Consider the following 18,946-nt stretch of genomic DNA (forward strand, 5'->3'; position numbering starts at 1 on the left):
CGCTACACACTGGCTTCTTGGATTTTCACTAGGACTTTATTTCTGTTGATTGTTATTTTCGTTTGGCATTTATTGTCCGAATTATTAGAATTTTCTAGACCGGAGAATGTTGATGGTAGTGCTATTGCATTAAATTTCGTACCCCTATTTATTTCAATTTTTCAAATCCATATTCGAAGTTAAAAAGTGATCTAAATTTTATATGCTGTTTTTAAGATTGATAGTATAGTTTTTCAACTAAGTCAAAATGTAGGCCTAATCGCAGAATCTTAAATGTATACTTTTGGTATTTTAATACGCTTGAATTTTCAGGATATGTTGTTACACAGTTTTTGAGCGGATAACCTAACTGGATACTATTAATTATTGATTCTCTGATAATTCCATAACCATTTTTTTGTAGCATTCTACATGTGCTGTACGATATGCTATGCCATGTTGGCATACGTTATTGTGGATTTGTTGGCCTCGTTAAAATGTCAAGAACTATGATGTGTGTAAATGGGGTTATTTTTATCTTCTAGGTTAACAATATAGAGAATATTCAAACCTATCTGGATTACATAATAATCAAAGGCACACTTCCTAAGAAAGAAAGAAAAGAAGTTGTAGGCCTATGAATTAGAAAGAAGACTCTTGGTAAGTAAAGTACAGGTTATCTCTTTGACACTTCATGCATGCAGTGCCACATCGATCAGTTACATTATTAAATTCAAAGACTCCTCGTTCGATGAGACCAAGTGATTCTTGATTTATTTATAATAGTAGTTACCATGTCAATATGTATAGGCCTACATCAGATAAGTCAACACAATGCTTAAGTCATCACTGTTTTTTGTCTCAAATTTTATTTCCAATTCAATTTGCTTAATATAAGTTGCATTTCTTATATCATTTGTTTTTTAGTCCTGAATTTGTATTTCCGATTCAATCTCTAAGTATAAGTCACCTGTTGGATAGGTCATCACATTACTCAAGTCATCTCTATTTTTGGGTCCTAGATGTATTTCAGATTCTATTTACTAAGCGTAAGTCATCATTAGGATAAGCCGGCAACCCCAATGATAATCCCAACTGTGACGATTTTGGGCGAGTTTGACTGTAAATATATACAATCATCGGTTTATTTATTATCTTCAAAGCCTATGTATATTTTGATCTATTCCAGTAATAGAACATCATACCCTATTTTCAGTTCGATCTTCCATATATAGTTATGCGTTAATGATTTGAGTCATTTTGCCCCGTCTCTGGCAAAACCTGTTTTTCATATAGAGTTGTTCTGTTCATTGTGTACACATGTACACGTGAGTAGGATTATCCTGGTGACAGAATGGGCTGTCTTTGTTTACAGTGAACCCCGATGTACGGTGATGATGTACTGTTACATTCACGTGTTCCATCTGGTTGTGTAGTCAGGTATGAACGATGACAATAGATGAAACGTTCCTATCGGGTGAATTTACTGCAAACGTTCGAACTGAAATATCGAAGTTGAGATATTATTTTCGTCGTGATATAGTTGTTTTCGATTGATAAAGCATCGGATTTGTCAATAGACGTTCATTATCGCGGGTCTCTATACTAACTCATATTAAGCATTGATCTGTACGCACATGAATTGACTGCGTTGTTTCGTAGTGTAGAAACAGGTTTGGAATTCCCAGTCAATAGCTTCGTGTATTATGGTATATGCCTAGATAGTAGAGATGCTAGTTAAAACTGATACCATTGTGATTCAGAAACCTATTTCGTACCTCGGTTTTGTAAAGGTAAAGTCTGTTCACAATTCATAGTGGTATTTGTCAGAAACACAGATTGTTTATAAGCCTGCGCTGTTTTCAGAAGGGTCTTTAGGTGAGCAACCTATATTTCCGTTGCCTCAGTATGATAATAAGCTTGAAATTTAAAAACGCAATACAACCATGTGTCGCATTTATTTTATACATTACGGTATATACAGGCGCAGTAAAGGTCTCGCTAGGCCTAATAGTTCTATATAACTCATTTTTCTCGAATACGATAGAACTTCACTTGTACGTATGCTACAGATGCTCACTGAAATATCAATATGAATGGATTATTTTGGTGCAGCATATTCCGAGTGCGCGTTGATCAGATATCAGCTTATTTTTGATTTGTTACAGTCTACTAAAAAAAATTTGGCCTAAGTGCAAAATGGTAAAAACTTGTAGGCCTATACAATGTCAGTTTTTCGTATATAAAGGTGCGCATCTTTGTTTTATTTATTTGGTCCTGCAACCTTTAAAAATCATGATTAAAGATAATTTGAAGAAATGTTGTATATATGTTACTATATTTGTAATGTATTTTACCAGTTTTTGTATCATTTGAAACAATTCCTCAATCATTGATTTTCTCTGCAGGTCTAGATTTCATTTTGAAATCTGGTTGTTGTTGTTTTTTTCATAATCGTATAACATTAACGATCAATGATATCTGATTACGATGAGTAAATGAATCATGATTCGCGTCTTAGTTTAGATGAAGTCCGTAATAAACCTAGATACTTATATTTGGTTGGTGGAGCTGATATGAAGCCAGAGTTCTGTCAAGAGTATTGATCCGATGCAGTTTACACGGGAATGCTGAATGCACAAATTGCAGGCTTTACAGATATATTCCACGAACCAGTATGTGTCTGTCTATAAAGCCACGAAGGACTTACCCACCCCCAGGTTCCATCGCTATCGCGCCGCATTTCATTTGCGATTTGCGTCAACTTCATAATTGCGTTAATATTTTCTTCGAAATTAAAAACCGTTTCGAGGAAGAACTTAATCTCGTAAAGAAGCCAGTGAATTATTAAAACTAAAAACAGATTTATTGTCGTCATGGTTTTGAAGGCATTTCAAAATTGTTTCTGGCTCTAAAAAGGTTAATAAATGATGACTGATTCGATGATGTTAGCAGCTTGCCGAGAGGTTTTTTTATGGACTATATGATTACTCAACTGGCTGTAATGTATAACAGATGACAGATTTTCTGATATATCGTATCCTAGGAAATTATGTTATGTTTCTAGTTGCTCATATTATGATAGCGTCTGTATATTGGGCCCTGTAGAGTTCACAGTTCTCTGATATTGTAGGCCTATTTGTTTACATATTGGAATTTCCAAAAATTGAATACTTCGAATTTTCTTGCTCAGTACCTTTAGCGCGAGTCTCAACAAGATACATTGTTATGCTTGTTTCATATAGGATGTTTGTCCTATTGAGTCTGTCTCTCTCATTCTGTACAGCAGAAAAAACCGTTCAAATGTTCGAAGCGATCCATCAACTGGATGAGCGCTGTATAACAGATGAGGAAGTACAAATCATATGGGGGTCAATAAAAAGTACACTGCTCTAAAACGAGGTAAAAATCGGGTAGGAATGCTCGGCCTAAGGTTTCAGTGAATTGATTATAGTGTAGTATAGCGACTTGTTCGGCTTCCAGATTTATGCAATAGAAAATTTGATCTGAATGTTGTTTATTACGTGTATAGAGAGATTACTAATGCGTCACATGGTTAATCATTATTTGGTATTTGTTGATCTACAAACTGCGTCTGATTAACAAAGCCAGTACACGTTCCCTGAAGGTGACATTTTGACTTCGACTTCGGTAGTCTAAGACAGTTTTAATCATGAATAATGAATATTTGGCTGTAATGATTTTTCGAAGGTTTTATTATCGATATTGATGGCTTTTTATGATATCCGGGTAGTGCATTCTTCGGTTGAGATTTTATAGGTTTTTTTTCCGCATTTCATTAGCGTTTATCAGGAAGGCGTGTGTATTCAGTAACTAGGTAACCAATTTACCGGCGTGACTCGAGAATCAGAGCCGTGTACACGTGAGAAACATAATCTACCGTTAAATTTCAATCAACAATAGAGAAAAATTGTAATTCGAGTCTCGTTTCAGTGAGTTTCTTAAGGCGGGCGCCGGTCGACTGACGACTATAGTTGTGACGCAACCCTCGGTGTGTGACTAGTTTCTATCTGTTGCAAGAGCCGGGTTTATCAGTTGCGACTGGGAGTGACAGAAAGTGGACCGTGTATGACTCATCGTGACTGGCACGGTTGACAATCGCGTTGCAACAACTCGCAAGCAGTTGCAACCTAGGCCTGGCTTAAATGTTTAGTAGGGTGGCTACTTAAACCTGGAAATCAGGTAAAACTTAGGGAAATTTGTTGAGATTGCTAGATCGTGCGTGTAATCAAACAGTTTCCGTCTATGAGATACGTATTTAATTGATTGGATTCTTAGCAGATCAGAAGTCAGGAAAAACAACGTGCATGTCAGGGAGTAGTGTGGGAAAAGGCGAGTCAAATGAAAGTGGCCGCCCTGTCTATGGTTTAGCTGCGCCGGCGATGTTCTCAAAAAGATGATGCATTTTATACAGTCATCATCTCGATCGCGCAGGACATACATAGAGGGGGCCTAGTCGATTCATGCATGTATCAAACATTACTCGTTACAATATAATAAACTCACGAAGTGAAGGCTCATATTCAACACACGAGCTATTGAACCTGTGACAAACTCGATTATTTATAACCGAATATTGACATTCCACGTTTATACATTACTGACATGAAGAATATATATATATATATATATATATATATGTATATATATATATATATATATATATATATATATATATATATATGTTTTGAATCAATTTCACTTTCCTCGTGATGGGATTTGATTAGAAAAAAAATAACTACTCAAAATACGTTTCTTCTATCGAGGTGAGGAGATATGTATGCAATATTTGATATATGTCACTGCTGGGAGAGTTTGCGTGAATGATGGTTTACTAGTGATAAACCGGCGGTGGTTCCAGCGCGGTGTATGTGTGCGTGTAAGGCCTATATGGGTATAAACTGATAACACTATAAATCTATAATGATTGAACATGTAATTCTGGAGCAACATCTGTAATGTGTAACTGATTGGCGAACAAAGACATAACGCAGGCGTATGGTGGTACTGATAGTTATATATGGTACTGCTGGTTATGTAGGTCTAGTTGGTATGTTTTTTTCTCTTTAGATAAAAGCAAGAACTGATGTGTACGGGTATGAATTTGATCGCGTTTGAAAATGTATCGTTTTTGGTACCCACGTACAATTTCAGTCAATGAAACTGAAGGCCTGACGTTTAGCTAAATGGTATTGAATAAAGGTTATCATTTGCTATAGGCCTATGTTTGTTTGCATCTATCATGATATATTTAAACAGCTCGGCAACAGTTTCGATAATGAAAATTAAATTCAACTGAATTCTCATTAATGATTTTCCCTCGCGACTACTGGAAATTTCTAGGTTCGGTTTGATAAGGTGTAGTCGGTGTGTAGATATTGAGTTAAAAACCCTCTGTATAATGATTGAAAAGTTTTATTTATAAAAAATTAAAACCTAGAGACACAATTTTTCGGCCTCTCGCTATAGAGATCATCGTCAGGTGTATGAATAAAATGACTAGCTGAGGGTATTAGACACCTGGGGCCAGTTGCATAGTCATGGCTTAGACTTAAGACCAGTCTAAGACCAACTTAGTTCTATAGCCAATCGAACAAATTAAGACCAGTCCTAAGATTTAAGACCACTTTTGTACTTAAGTCATGACTGTGCAACTGACCCCAGGGGCCAGTTGCACAGTCGTGACTTAACTCCAAAAGTGGTCTTAAATCTTAAGAATGGTCTTAAGTTGTTAGATTAGCTATAGAACTAAGTTGGTCTTAGACAGGTCTTAAGTCTAAGCCATGACTATGCAACTGGCCCGAGACGATGATCTCTACAGAGAGTCCGAAACGTTTTGGTATTTTGGTTTTAATTTTTGATGAATAAGATTTAATTTTGCCTCTGGTGGGTTTTAAACTAATTATGCCTATCTTTTCTCCGCGTCAGAATATACGGGCTATTCTATGGTACTATCGAGTGTCCTGCATAAACGACGAAACCCTGTTTAGCCGAATATGTCGTTAAACTGAGATTAAACCAGCGAGCAGTTCTCGTAATGTTCTAGTTTATTCCGTAGAATGATTAAGGATAATTCTTATTCGAGTAGAATGTATTGTGTAATACGTATGCCCCAACTGGTGCATTGAAATAACTCTTGATGAATTATTAAAAACATAGTGCAGGCTTGTTTGTGTAATGCGGTCTGTTGTTTTGAACACTGTGGAAATACATAAAAGAGGTATACGGGTTGAATAAGGGAGTTTACGACGGGGAGAGGGGGTGCCGGGCTGGGGGGGTGCCGGGAATTGAGAACACCCCGTTTTTTGCGTGATAGTAATACAATACTTGTTTTCATCTAGTTGCGTGGTGATTTTTAGCTGCTCTGGCGACATGGAAATAACGAGAGAGAGAGAGCGAGTTAACGCTTTATTTCGGCGCTCATTTCTGACGGAATCTTCGAGCGAATGAGTATGGGAATCAATCAGGCTGTATACACGAAACAGTGCCTGCTTCATAAGCTGAATGGAATGTAATACTCGCTTGCCAGTGTATGCTCTACCGCCCGAAAGATTATCCAATTCGATGAATGGAAATCAATTGGTTATTGACGTGAATTGTTACAATTTCTATTCACTTTGTATAGAGCGAATTGGGCTCGTCATTGTTTCCAGGGTCGCGTCATTTTTGAAAACGCATAGATTCGAGCAAAATAACGAAAATCTCATTTTCAAATGAATGAATAAACTTGTACAATAAATTTTGTACAAATTTCTACAAATGTAGCTCCAGAAAATATTTGTGGCAATATCTACTCATTTGTAAATGGGATTTTTACTGTATTTGCGCGGATATGGATTTTCAACTATTTATCCGAACTCTCTAAGATCACGCGATTTTGCGGTTTCATAAATATTTATCTATGATATCTAGCTGCGCCCTTATTCGCGAGTAGACAGTAGATTTCGAACGGATCTACCGACCGATGTTGTCGCGATTGTTTATTGTTTGCAGCGACTGATAAAAAGCGTATCAATATCTAACGTATTGGATTGTTGTGTAATGGTGTCGTTCTTTTGAAAGACAGAATTCGATGGAACTCTTCCCGTAAAATACAACATTTGAACATATATATATATATATATATATATATATATATATATATATATATATATATATATATTTGAAAAGGACGTTCGATCGATTTCATAAAATAACAAACACGACTAATAGATCAGAATGATTATCTAGTGTAACGTGCGAGTTGCGTAAACAATTCTCTACAGATCGTAACACGTCATTTTTCAATTTAAACGCAACGCCGTAAATATACATTTGCGACGCTATAATTTCTGTCGAAAAAATACAGTTAGCGATCTTAAAATGACGTGATTAGTTTTTCGGTTGTCATGAAATGCGCGTACGTATATATTTTAACTCCCCGTATCGCGGCGAAAATTGGTGAGGTGAAAATCGCCATTTCCTTTGATGTTCTATATTTGGATATGATTATGAGCACTGATAGTCATACATGGACTGACTGAAGCTGATGTAACTAATACATTTCATCAGAAAGCCTGTTGGTGTTCAGCATTAACTCCAATGGATAGTTGATAATGTTGAAGTCGGCAGTCACTACTGAAAGAGTAGAGGTGCTTCTTATTATTGGTTCGGTTGTCATTGAATCAAAAATTTGGATTATTCTTGTATCTCGTTATGTATTGAATACGACCGTCAGTCATTAGATCATGAATAAAGGTACTGTTTGACTCGCCGTGCACGGAGGAGATATCTTTAAAACGATCTTATACTCCGCTGGTCTGATGTACAGGGGATATTCGATGAACATTTTTGATATTTCGGCGTAAGATTACTTAACTGTCACGTCAACACGGATAAAAAATGTTAATACGCTTTATATGAATCATATTTTGCAGGTGTAGACATTTTGCTAGAGAATAATAATACAAGGGCTATAATGGCAGAGACATTGTAATCTCAACAGTGAAACAGGGTCATCTGTGATTCAACACTAAAAACGTATGTAGATCGCACCTTCCTTGAGTGGAAGGCTAATGTTGTGAAACATACTGCGTGTGAATATGAGTTGCGGGCTGCTCATTAAGCGTATAATAGTCTGCTATTATAGTTTTACAGGTGCTATATACAACATAGTTCGGCTCAATTATAATCCTATCTAATTTTAAGTCACTTTATAGAAAATGACTTCAACCAGTGAGAAGGAATGTCGTTAGATAGACTACCCCCTCTACCTACCCTCCCCCCTCCCCCCCCCCCGTGTGTTAGTGATTTAGCTAAGAGTTCCCCACAACAAGTTCGTAGTATGTTTGCGTAATCATCATTGTACATACACGCGTGTCTATTGTTTTATTTGTGCCTTAGGATGTGGTTGAGATATGTTATGCGTATGATTCTATATAAATGCATCGCGTTCCGTCATTATTTCAAACGCTGTTAATTAATTCTCTTGTTTCGTATGAAATTAATGTGGTTTTAGCTCTATAGTTTGAGTCGATGAGTCGGTTCTATTTTTCGCCGGTGAATTATCAACGTGAAGCTGTTGTTGGCTGTTTGATATATCGCCGTGCGGTAACTATCGCGCCACAGTCTTGACAACGCCGGAGTTTCCAAGCATGACATCGTCGCGAGAGACGACCGCCGAGATTTATAGTTCTTTAACTACACATTTTATACGGGTTTTTCGGTTGAACCGTTCGCGAATTTTCCCGAGGTCCGGAAGTGAAAACCACCACTCGTCTGCGCTGTCACCGTCTATGTATAAATCGTTGATGAATATTTGAGCGGCTTATTTCAAATAATGAGCCGTTTTTGAAATAGATCCACGTGACTGTTTTCCCCAGGTAGATATTCTGATTAATTTTCTCCTAAGATCTCCGGCGCAATTTTCAGCGCTCGCTCGATCATTTCCAAATTGGAAACATTGGATATTGAAACGTAAAAGCGTGTTATTATTAAATGGTGGTGGTTTTCATATCAACACAGATATATTAATCAATGCCTCATGGCACCACACACACTCGCGCGCGCACACACACACACACACACACACACACATAGAGCTCGGGCACTAATAATAAATATATAGAGTCTACCGATGCCTGACGACATCAGTAGAATTGCTGCGTACTGCTATAAACTAATCAAATGATTACTATAAAGTCCTTGCATACGTCATACGTATTAACCAGAGATGGGTAGAAAAAAAAACACTAATCTTTTAGCTAGTTTATTTTTATTGCGCGATCATGCCTCGTGTGTATTATTATATTATTCTGCGCGGTGAAGATCCTGAAAAATTTGAAACGCGCTCATGTTAATGGGGATTATAGTTAAGCTCGTATGTAACGCACTATTATAAGAAATCTACTTTCTGTAATTGTGAGCTCGTTACAGAAATCACGTACAACTCATCGTGGAGTGATGAAACCGAATATGAAACCTTTGTTCCGTTAGTAATAACTGTAAGAGTTTACTGCAGTTGATTGAAGTCTGCGCCGCTTATTTACGTTTTTACTATTGATAATTGGCGATAAAAGTTGATAAAGCATCGATTCGATGTAATACTGCGGCGATACATATTCGGTAGTTTCTAGCGCGTCGAATAGATCTGGTGTTTGTCATAGATACTCGCCTAAGCCTCGATGTGCGTCCCATTGGGAGGATATATCGGCTATGTCAGTCGTAACAAAGGGTTAAAGGCCTGTTGCCATAACCTGATATGACGATATCCTGTCTATTGCTCTCTCTCTCACAAGAATCCAGTTTTTAATGGCTGGTTTACCAACGCTTAGTCATTACAAGAATTTCCTTTCGCGTGGATGAATGAAATGTATATAATCTATGTTTCTGCTGTTGATCGATTATTCGTTTCGTATATTTTCAGATTCGTTGATAAGTCACGTGTATTATGTTTTATCAAGAAGGCACCCAAGTATACGACTCCTCTGGGTGTCGCAATGCACAATAACATCGATACGTTCAACCCGCTCGATGTATTGGCCGCTGCTGCTGCTCTACAAAGTGCCACCACTGATGATGGAGAGACGGCGGACGACGATTCCTCCGATCGCGTTACACGATCGCGGCGTAAAACGAACTCGGATCACGCCCCACAGGTGAAGCGAAGTCGTAGTTTCGTAGCGGGTAATCATGGACGCGAGCAGCCGAGTCGCGGCGCGAGGGCGCCGCCGGTCGCGGGGCATCGTGTGCGTACGCGCAGTAACAACGAATCGCGCGTGTGGTTCAGTCGTCGTACGTCGTGCGGCGACCCGGCGACCACCGGTAACAGCTGCTACCTCGATCATTCATACGCGAACTTCGTCGCGTTCTCCGCCAATGACGATAAAACGATGACCGATGATTTGAACGGCGACGACGATGAAAGCGACGATGAGGACGTAGAACGCGCGAAACAGAAATCCATCCTCGAACGCGACGAATCTCGTAATATTACCGCGAACTCGCGAAGCGACGACGAGGAATCTTCACCCGATTCCGTTCCTGTCGATTCCTCATCAGCCGATATTTCGAACGCGGTAAATAACGGCGTTATTTTAAACGCCGCGGTGTCAGAGGAGGATTCACGTGCGGGTCGTAGTTCGGCGAACGGGGATTTAAGCGGCAGTCGTTCGCTAGATTCGATGGATCTCGTAGATCAGTCGCGATCGCCAGTCGCTACTGACGATACGCAATCGCACGATCGATCTATAAACAATCGAACGAAATGTCCATTCGTCAACTGTGAAGATCATTCGTTAGGTTCAGCACCGAGTGCCGCGGGAATCGATGATTTCGAGAAAGACGCCCAAAATGATACCGCGACCGTTAAACTCAATGAGCTGAACGGTGTATCATCGGATACGTGTGATACTAATAACTCACCGGCAGCTAATGATCTCAAACATCGCGTTGAAGTGAGTAAAACTAACCAGTGTCAACTCGAGTCTGAATTAGAGACTTGTGTAGAAGGTTCGGTCGCCGCACTAAACAACTCTGCATTAGTTGATAACTGTTCATCGGCTGTAACTCCGAATGAAGAACGTTCGACGGATAATCCTGTTATCGACGCTGATTGCGTTGATAGTACCGATAGTCAGAATGTTGATGACGAGAATGTGGCTAACGATACGTGTTCTAACTGTGCGGAGAATGTTGAAAATCTGGACGATAATAACGCGTCTGTTTCAAACTCTAGTTCTATTGTCGACCGCGTTGAAGACAAAGCTATGAATAATGAACTGGAGGAACCGAAACCGCCCGATGGGGATTGTCGAAGTGCCGAGTTACCACATCCTGATGTTACAGTCTCTGTAGATGATGTATCCTCGCTGAAACCTGATATAGATACACCGCCCATTACGAATGATTCGTCGGTATCTGTGGATAAAACTGATCTAACTGACTGTAATAAGGTCGGCGCTGATAATAAGAATTCTCCACCAGATAAATCGGACTCTACCGTCGAGTCTGTTACGGTTAGTGCAGTGCCCGGTGCTGATTCTAATTCAAACGTAAATGACTCGCTACCGGAAGAAACGGAACCCACTTTTGAAGCGCCAAAAGTTTCGTTAAATGACGCGACTTCGTCGAGTATCGTAGTGAATAATGTCGTTAGTCCAGTTCGAACTCATCCAATAATTCGGGCGTTACCGACGTCACCGTTGAGTGCGACGCGTATGCTCGGTACGGTTATTCCCGGACAGAGACCGATGATCGCCGTTCCCGTGATCGCCGTTCCTGTAAATAAAAACGTTCCCTCTGCCGGTACGATTCTAACGCCACGACTCGCCGGACAAACATTCACCAGCGTTAATCAGACAAATATGGGTACGATTCTCGTGCCGACGACTAGTACCGTACAAAATCCGGTCGTAAATCCAGCTCGACGAACTAATCTTTTTAAAGGCGCCCAGTCGTCATCGTTAGGATTCGCCGGCTCGTTTCAATTAGTTACAGGTAACGTCGGTAGCACGTCGTTAACAACTCTAAACGGCGGAATTATCGACGATTTATCCGGTACCGGAAAGATCGCGCCTGTTACTGATTGTCGGAAAAATGTCGACGATAACAATGAAATCATCGATGTCGTTTCTCCGGCCGACGCTTCGCTTAAGGTAGGGTTCTCAAGTCCGAATAAGTTCAGCAGGTATCGACTGACTCCGAGTTTACCGGAATCGCCGATAACTCCGGTACCGTTCAGCAGTGTACAAACGACTCCAACGGAATCCAGTGCCAACGTATCTCCGGAAATACAGTCGGATTCGAAGACGAATGAAATAGCTGAGTTGATCCAAGCATCGGCTACAGCGACCGCGGTACCTACTGTAAATAAGTCGGCGTTAATTAAACCTGTACCTCAGATTGTACAGACATTCACCGGATTACCGACGACTGTTTCCATGCAACAGTTGAATAACAATGGTATTTCTTCGTTGTACCAAAGTGAACTCGCGCAACAATTGCTGCGCGCTCAGAATCGTCCAGTTGGTCGACCGCCGAAAGAACGGAACAAGTATAAAGTGTCTTCGGCGCGTTCGCGGATCGAAGGAGTTCGACCGTTGTCTCATCACGCGGCGACGCAGATTCACGAGAACCTTCGCCCTCATCCGCTGCGCGATCACGATTACTGCCTGCATTCCTTCTATCAGGTGGTCGCATTCACGAAACAAGAAGAAAAACGCGAAATCAAAGAGGAAAAAGAGCAGAAGAAGTTGGAAGAAAAACAGGAGAAAAAGAAAAAGAAGGAACTGCTTCGTTTGAAAAAGATGCGCGAATCGGAATCGTCTAAATCGCGCAAATACAAACGACGAATCGACAAAAATAAGAAGAAAAAGAAGAAGTTATCTCTCGATAGTTCGGAGACGTCCGATTTCTCCCCGGAAAAATTGATCAAATCGGAACCCGGCGAGATTGTGAACTTTGAACTCGGCGGCGAAGAACTGAAGTTCGAAACTATCGACACGAGCAGCGAAATGGCGGCTAGTGACAGTATAAAATCAGAGCCATCGTCCCCCGGCTCGTTTTACGGTAAAGAAAGTCGTTCTCTGCGTAAGAAAGAGCACCAGCAGTCGCTGCGTATGCGAAACGACGACAGGGTTAAAATCACAGGAACGTCCAGTTTTCAAAATCAGTTCGTGTTTTACGCGACGAAAAAACCGAGGCGTCGCGCTCGTCCGGATGTCGACAATCTTCAAACGAAAGGAATTCGACCGTCGAATTCGGCGGAATTCCTGCCCGGTTTAGACGCTACATATCTGGAGGCGAAGGCGAAATTTGTCGCCGCGCAACAGAAAAAAGAAGAGAACCTCATCAATCCACCAAAGTATCCCGTTCCATATTTGGATGCAGAGAATGAATTGCACAATGATGACGTATTTAGTAGCATTCCTACTAGTAGCGGAAACGCCGTCGGGAATCTAACGTCGGAGATCGATCATCTCGATCTCGCGCCCGATTTCAACCCGTCGATTCCGAAGGGAAAACTCGCGGTCGGCGTAACCGAAGAGGAGAGCAATTTCCTCGAGACTCTTTGTAACGACGTGCACGGACACGCGGAACCGAACCACGCAGCGGCAGATCTCTCGCAGGAACTCGACAACATGGGATTCAATCTTACTCCCGAGCAGGTGAAAGAGTTCCTCGCTACGTTCGGCGTCGAGAAAGCGGCGAAGTTACTGACCGGCGATCCCGATCTGAAAATCGCAACCGATCATCAGATAAATGCGGATGGTTCCGGTCCGTCTGAAGTCGCGCAAGACATTTCAACTTCGACCATTAGCGAAACTCTTCTCCATAATCCGCCGATGTTGTCGGGTATGTCGACGAATAGTGACGTTCTTATAAATGATACGGTAGTAACATCGAGCCCGGTACCAACTACTGACGTAACTCACTCGCTACCGACAACCGAAGCGAAAGAAGCTCTACATCAGCCGTCGGAACTCGGAGCCGACTTGGCGAACGATAGCACTCCTCACGACCTGTTCGATCTCGACACCAGCGATCTGTTCAGCGAATGTGTAAATATAAACTCGATATTGAATTTTCAGTCTCCCGAGAAGTCAGTGAATTCTAGTCAAGGCTATTCGTCCATTACGAAAACGCGTAAATTAGATTTCGAGGGGATCGATGATAAATCACAGATCGACATGACAGGCGCGGGAGACGCGTCCAATTCGACCAATTTTTCGAAGTCGGATTCAGTATCGAGCATTTCGTCGGATCACTCGCGCAGCACCGCTATTCATAACCATCCGCAGGGCAACAATTTCACGATCGGTAAACCGGAGAGCATGTTTAAATCTCAATTCATGAAGAAACTGGTCAGCGACGCGCCTGAAGTCACCGACCCCGGCGTGCCTGATCTTATAATGGTGAATATGTTCTGGAACGATTTACCGGGGCTTTACATCAAAGGCAAGGAATACGTTCGTCTCGTCGATATCCATAAACAAGTTCTTCCGGCGAAGCCGACTGGTTTGTTAAAAAATCGCTGTCGCGCCCTCAACTTAGAATTCACGAATTCCACCGAACTTCAGCGCGACTTCCTGATTCGTTACGCGCATGCAGCCGCGTCGCGTAGCACGTTGATCGTCACGAAAGAGGTCGCCGAGATTCTGATCGGTTATTACGTGAATCCTCCGCCGCGGGCGTCTCGTACCGATATCAAAGACGAACCGGAAGAGGATGTCGATTCCGACGACGAGATGTCGATTCCGGCGAGTTCAATCACGTCGAACGAAGAAATCGGGAAAGGAAAACGAAAGCGCGGCGGAACGTTGGCTCGATGGCAGCGCAGGCGTAAACAACAACGACTCGCTAGACAACGTAAAAACAACGTCAACCGTCGACCGGAAAAGAAAAAACCGATTAAGTTACTGGTGAATCTGAAAGAAGCTAAGGCTGCAATTAAGGGTAAACCGAGGTATGTTATTCTTGCGAAACGAATTCATAAATTTAAGATGAATTCGTAAATGTCAGGTAGTACTTTAGTACTAGGTTAACTTGAATTAATCAAAAATTACAAACTTTCCCTGTCAGTGCATAGTAGCTTTATCAGGACCGGGTCCCACAGTTCTGAGTTTAGATTTGGGAACTGGTTCCCTGGTTATTGAGTGTTGAAAAGGTAAAGTCAGGTACCTTATACCTTACCAAACTATAATATAAATGTTCATTTGCCGGATGAAGCTGCTATACTTAAGTAGCGAAAGCTTGTACTTTTATTGAAATATAGATAACCTCCAAATACTATCTGTCTTCATGTTTACTGATTTAACACCAGATTAACAACTCGACAACCTCCTCAGGTTTAGGACAGTCATCTCAAAATGTCATAAAATTTTGTTTCAGTTCACCTGAAAAGACTGCTATGTACTTGGAAAGTTCTGACAGTGATGTGAATACAGCAACGAGTTCAGACTCTGATGATACGACCGATCGCTTGGAACAGATTCGTAAATTACGAAATCGAGCCAAGTATCTCCGAAGTGAAATCCTGAAAGTAGGCCGAAAGCAACGCAGTAACAGCAAAACAAAAATAGACATCAGCGTTCCTGGTGTTGGTTTTAATTCGGTTTCAAAAGATAATAACGTAATTCGGATTAAAGCACCTAAATCAGTGCCAGTTACTAAAGTAGTCAGTGTTTCTGGAAACAACGGCAAATCCCCCTTGAAAGTAACTGGTAAAGGTGTGAAAATCAACAATTGTAAAAAAGCCGATCTGACCATCGTGAAGCCATCTTTTCTGTCTACAGATGTGAAAAGTACTTCGAAAATAATAACTGTTTCAAAGCCATCTTTGAACGCTGTTCCCGTTATTATCAATCGAAAAACATCAGCTGAGAACGATCGTGATACACATACAAAAACTGATGTTAAGAGTGTCGTAGATGATATTCCGAAAATTTCCATAAATAGTTCGGCGCAAATAGAAAATGATGACTCTGATAATGTTGGAACGACCAATGAGCGTTTGACTAAAAATGAAACTTCGTCGGAAAACATTGAAGATGAAGTTGTTCTTTTAAAAGAAGAACCAACCGTGCCCACGTGCAAAGATGTTGATAGTAGTGCCCCTGTTGAGACGGATGAAACTGAAAATGTGAATAAAAAATATTTTCAGAGTCCAGTAAATATCTGTCGGACTTTACAACAAGCTAGCGTTGATGAAATTGAAGTAATCGAACTCAGCGATGAGTATACATCGCCGAAAAAATGTGCTCCATCTAGTCCCGAAAATAATAAAACGGCAACAACGAAGAATAATTCTCGAATAATGATCGTTGAACATTACGATAATCCGTTATCAGAGAATGTAAAACAGAATGGCGGGTGCTCACAAATAGGTGAACTACGTTTGGATTTATACGGAACGAAAACTGCCCAATGTCTGAAATGCGTCGAGTGCGACAAGTTCTTTTCGGTGAATGATTTTCTGGAGCACTTGCACAGTAGAAACAACTCGCAACAACTCGCTGATGTGTTAGTTCCGCAAAAGCTCCGACTTTTGAATGCGAAGCCGACTTTGCAGGACGCGAAACGTTGGAAAGAATTCCAAATCCGACAGAAACGATTCAACGGTTCCTCAACTACGCAGCAGCCGAACAGCGCAACTGTCCGAGCGATTAATTTCGACGAATCTAAAAGCAGCGTCCACGATCGGACAAATTCTACAGGCAGCTTGAACGGAGGGGGTACGCGACAGAGTAAACGCGCTAGAAAACCTAAACAATTGTTCTCATTCGAAAAATATGTGTTCCCCGATGTGAATTCATCGGCTTCAAAAACAACCGACGACGAAAGTTTTATAGATGATATCGATGAGTCGCTGCTCGTTTCAGCCGATGACGTTGCCGTCGATTCTAACGCGAATGATGATAATTCGGCGACGAAACGTAGAAAATCCGAGGAAAATTTCATCAATAATGGCGACGATTCCGGTGTTATAGATAGCGGCGAGATCGAATTCAAAAAGCCCCAAACGATGCACAATGTGCAGTTTAAAACGGCTAATGTAACGCGTCGACGCAGTGAAGGGCAGACGCTCGCACCTCGGTCGTCGGAAGGCGGTAAACGTCACGCTCGCAGTAAATCTTCTCCTGAACTGTCCGATGCTTCTCCGGCGAAGAAGCGTAAAGTTGAAACTAGTCCACTGTCACCGCGTACTTCAGCGCGTAGAGCCTCTCTCATTAAAACTAGGTATAAACGTTAAAGCTTATCATTTCCGAGTTATATACATGGCTTCGTAATAAATTCCTGAACCTTCCTCGTCCTCTCAGCAAGAAATTCTGTTACATTTTTATTTACGTAAAAGTGCCGTTGCATATTTAAAGATTACTGTATTTCCCATGATTCTATAAATGGTTTCGTGTTTGACTTTTTTCTTGTTTTTAACAAAATGATCATCTCTTATGAATAATTTTCCAATGATTTTGATTCTTACTTCATGATTATGCTAAATATTGAAATAGTTTTCGCAAAAAAATATCGTTCACAAATCGTTGCCTAATGCATCATGACTGAGTTTATGTTTGTTTTGGATGTTTTATCCATTATTTCTTCTATGTTATTATTATTCAACGTTCTAGTTAAAAATGGAATTCGAAGTTATTGGAAACTTGTTGACAAATCTTTTTAAAAGTTTGATGTTATTTTGTAATTTCTGTATCGATCATAAGAATTTATATTTTGGTTCCATGCTAATGTACATGTATGAAGTTTCTGTATTTGTGATTTTTTTCGGGGATCTGTATTCAGCAACCAGGAAGTAATTCTATTTTAATTGTTCGGTCGATATCAATTATAATACTGTGTTGTGTATACGTGAACATTTCACATGATTCCACTAACATAAAGCCTTAACACTGCCAAATGCTATTTGTTAACTTCAATGGCAATGTTTTATCCTACTAGCCTAGTTGATTAAAAAGATGAATGAGATGCAGGGTTTGTACAGGGTATATATATATATAAATATACATATTTGCCTACTACATGAGGGCGTGTATCCCGCTGTCAACCTTATAATTGATATAAAGCTTGTTTGCATTTGTTCAATATATTCAAAAGCCAATATTTTGTTACAACGGCTGTCTGAACAAATCCTACAGATTTATTGATTGCATCATCGAGTAAAAGGTATGGTTTTAGATATCATAGATATTACGTATAAGCCCTGAACAATAATATCAGGTATAGTTGTGCTTTGCTTATTTCTCCTGGATTTGGCACTTAAAAAAACTTGCACACTTTCCCATGTATCAGATAGAGTTTCGGTAATTGAAACGTTTTTTCTCCTTGGAATCTTGACGTATATGGATTATTTTATGTTATTTGCAAACATCATACTTTTATGGTGTTGATGTGTATTCTGTCTATATAAGAACTGCATTGTTGAAAAACAAATTGTTAGAAAACCCACTCTACTGTAAACCAAGTAATGTTGGAACCCACACTTGTAGATTGTATTATATTAATAATTGAATTGTAAGTAAATTGTACAGTTATTGTGTATTATAAATACAGACCATTTCAAGTAATTATTTTGGTTTGATTTTCTGAGAACGTTTGGAGGAAATTTCATAGGAGCTGCAACACCTTGGGCATGAATCAGTGTTTTCCTTTGGGACAAACAGGTTTTCTACATCTTCCTTAAATTTGATATACCTACACGGTTCGTTGTATAAAATGAAGCGCTTTTCAGTACTTAAGTGCAGAAAAAGTGGTGGTACTTAATAATGAATCGCACCCATGGTAGACGTAACTGCTCAATCACTGCTCTTGGCAATTCATGGATAGACTGACCCTGTGACACGATGTCAATAAGCCTACTTATCTTTATAACCAAAGTCCATTATTGGATATAACAAATTGGAATCTTTTTATATTCAAAAGTGGGGCTAAATTCATTATTAAGAGAATAATTTCA

The 18,946-nt window shown here is 40.2% G+C and overlaps 1 protein-coding gene across 2 annotated transcripts; it reads left to right on the forward strand.

The window, feature by feature from the left end:
- Positions 1 to 580: 580 nt before the first annotated feature.
- LOC141898763 (uncharacterized) lies at positions 581 to 18,539 on the forward strand. 2 transcript variants are annotated; one of them, XM_074784844.1, is made up of 4 exons: positions 581 to 639; positions 7,917 to 8,019; positions 9,905 to 14,944; positions 15,370 to 18,539. In XM_074784844.1, exons 3-4 carry the CDS (start codon positions 9,978 to 9,980, stop codon positions 17,228 to 17,230), a joined length of 6,828 nt encoding a protein of 2,275 aa, XP_074640945.1. In that variant the 5' UTR covers positions 581 to 639; positions 7,917 to 8,019; positions 9,905 to 9,977; the 3' UTR covers positions 17,231 to 18,539. The 2 variants fall into 2 exon arrangements, with proteins under 2 accessions (XP_074640945.1, XP_074640946.1); XM_074784845.1 differs by lacking the exon at positions 7,917 to 8,019 and having other exon boundaries at positions 582 to 639.
- The last annotated feature ends 407 nt before the right edge of the window (positions 18,540 to 18,946 follow it).

The sequence above is a fragment of the Tubulanus polymorphus genome, chromosome 2 (genome assembly GCF_964204645.1).
Source record: "Tubulanus polymorphus chromosome 2, tnTubPoly1.2, whole genome shotgun sequence".
Lineage (NCBI taxonomy): Eukaryota > Metazoa > Nemertea > Palaeonemertea > Tubulaniformes > Tubulanidae > Tubulanus > Tubulanus polymorphus.

Bases quoted from the DNA above. Each gene is read 5' to 3' on its own strand.
- LOC141898763 (XM_074784844.1), top strand. From the start codon at position 9,978: ATGCACAATAACATCGATACGTTCAACCCGCTCGATGTATTGGCCGCT. The intron at 14,945-15,369 runs GTATGTTATTCT...ATTTTGTTTCAG, and splicing joins GCAATTAAGGGTAAACCGAG to TTCACCTGAAAAGACTGCTA.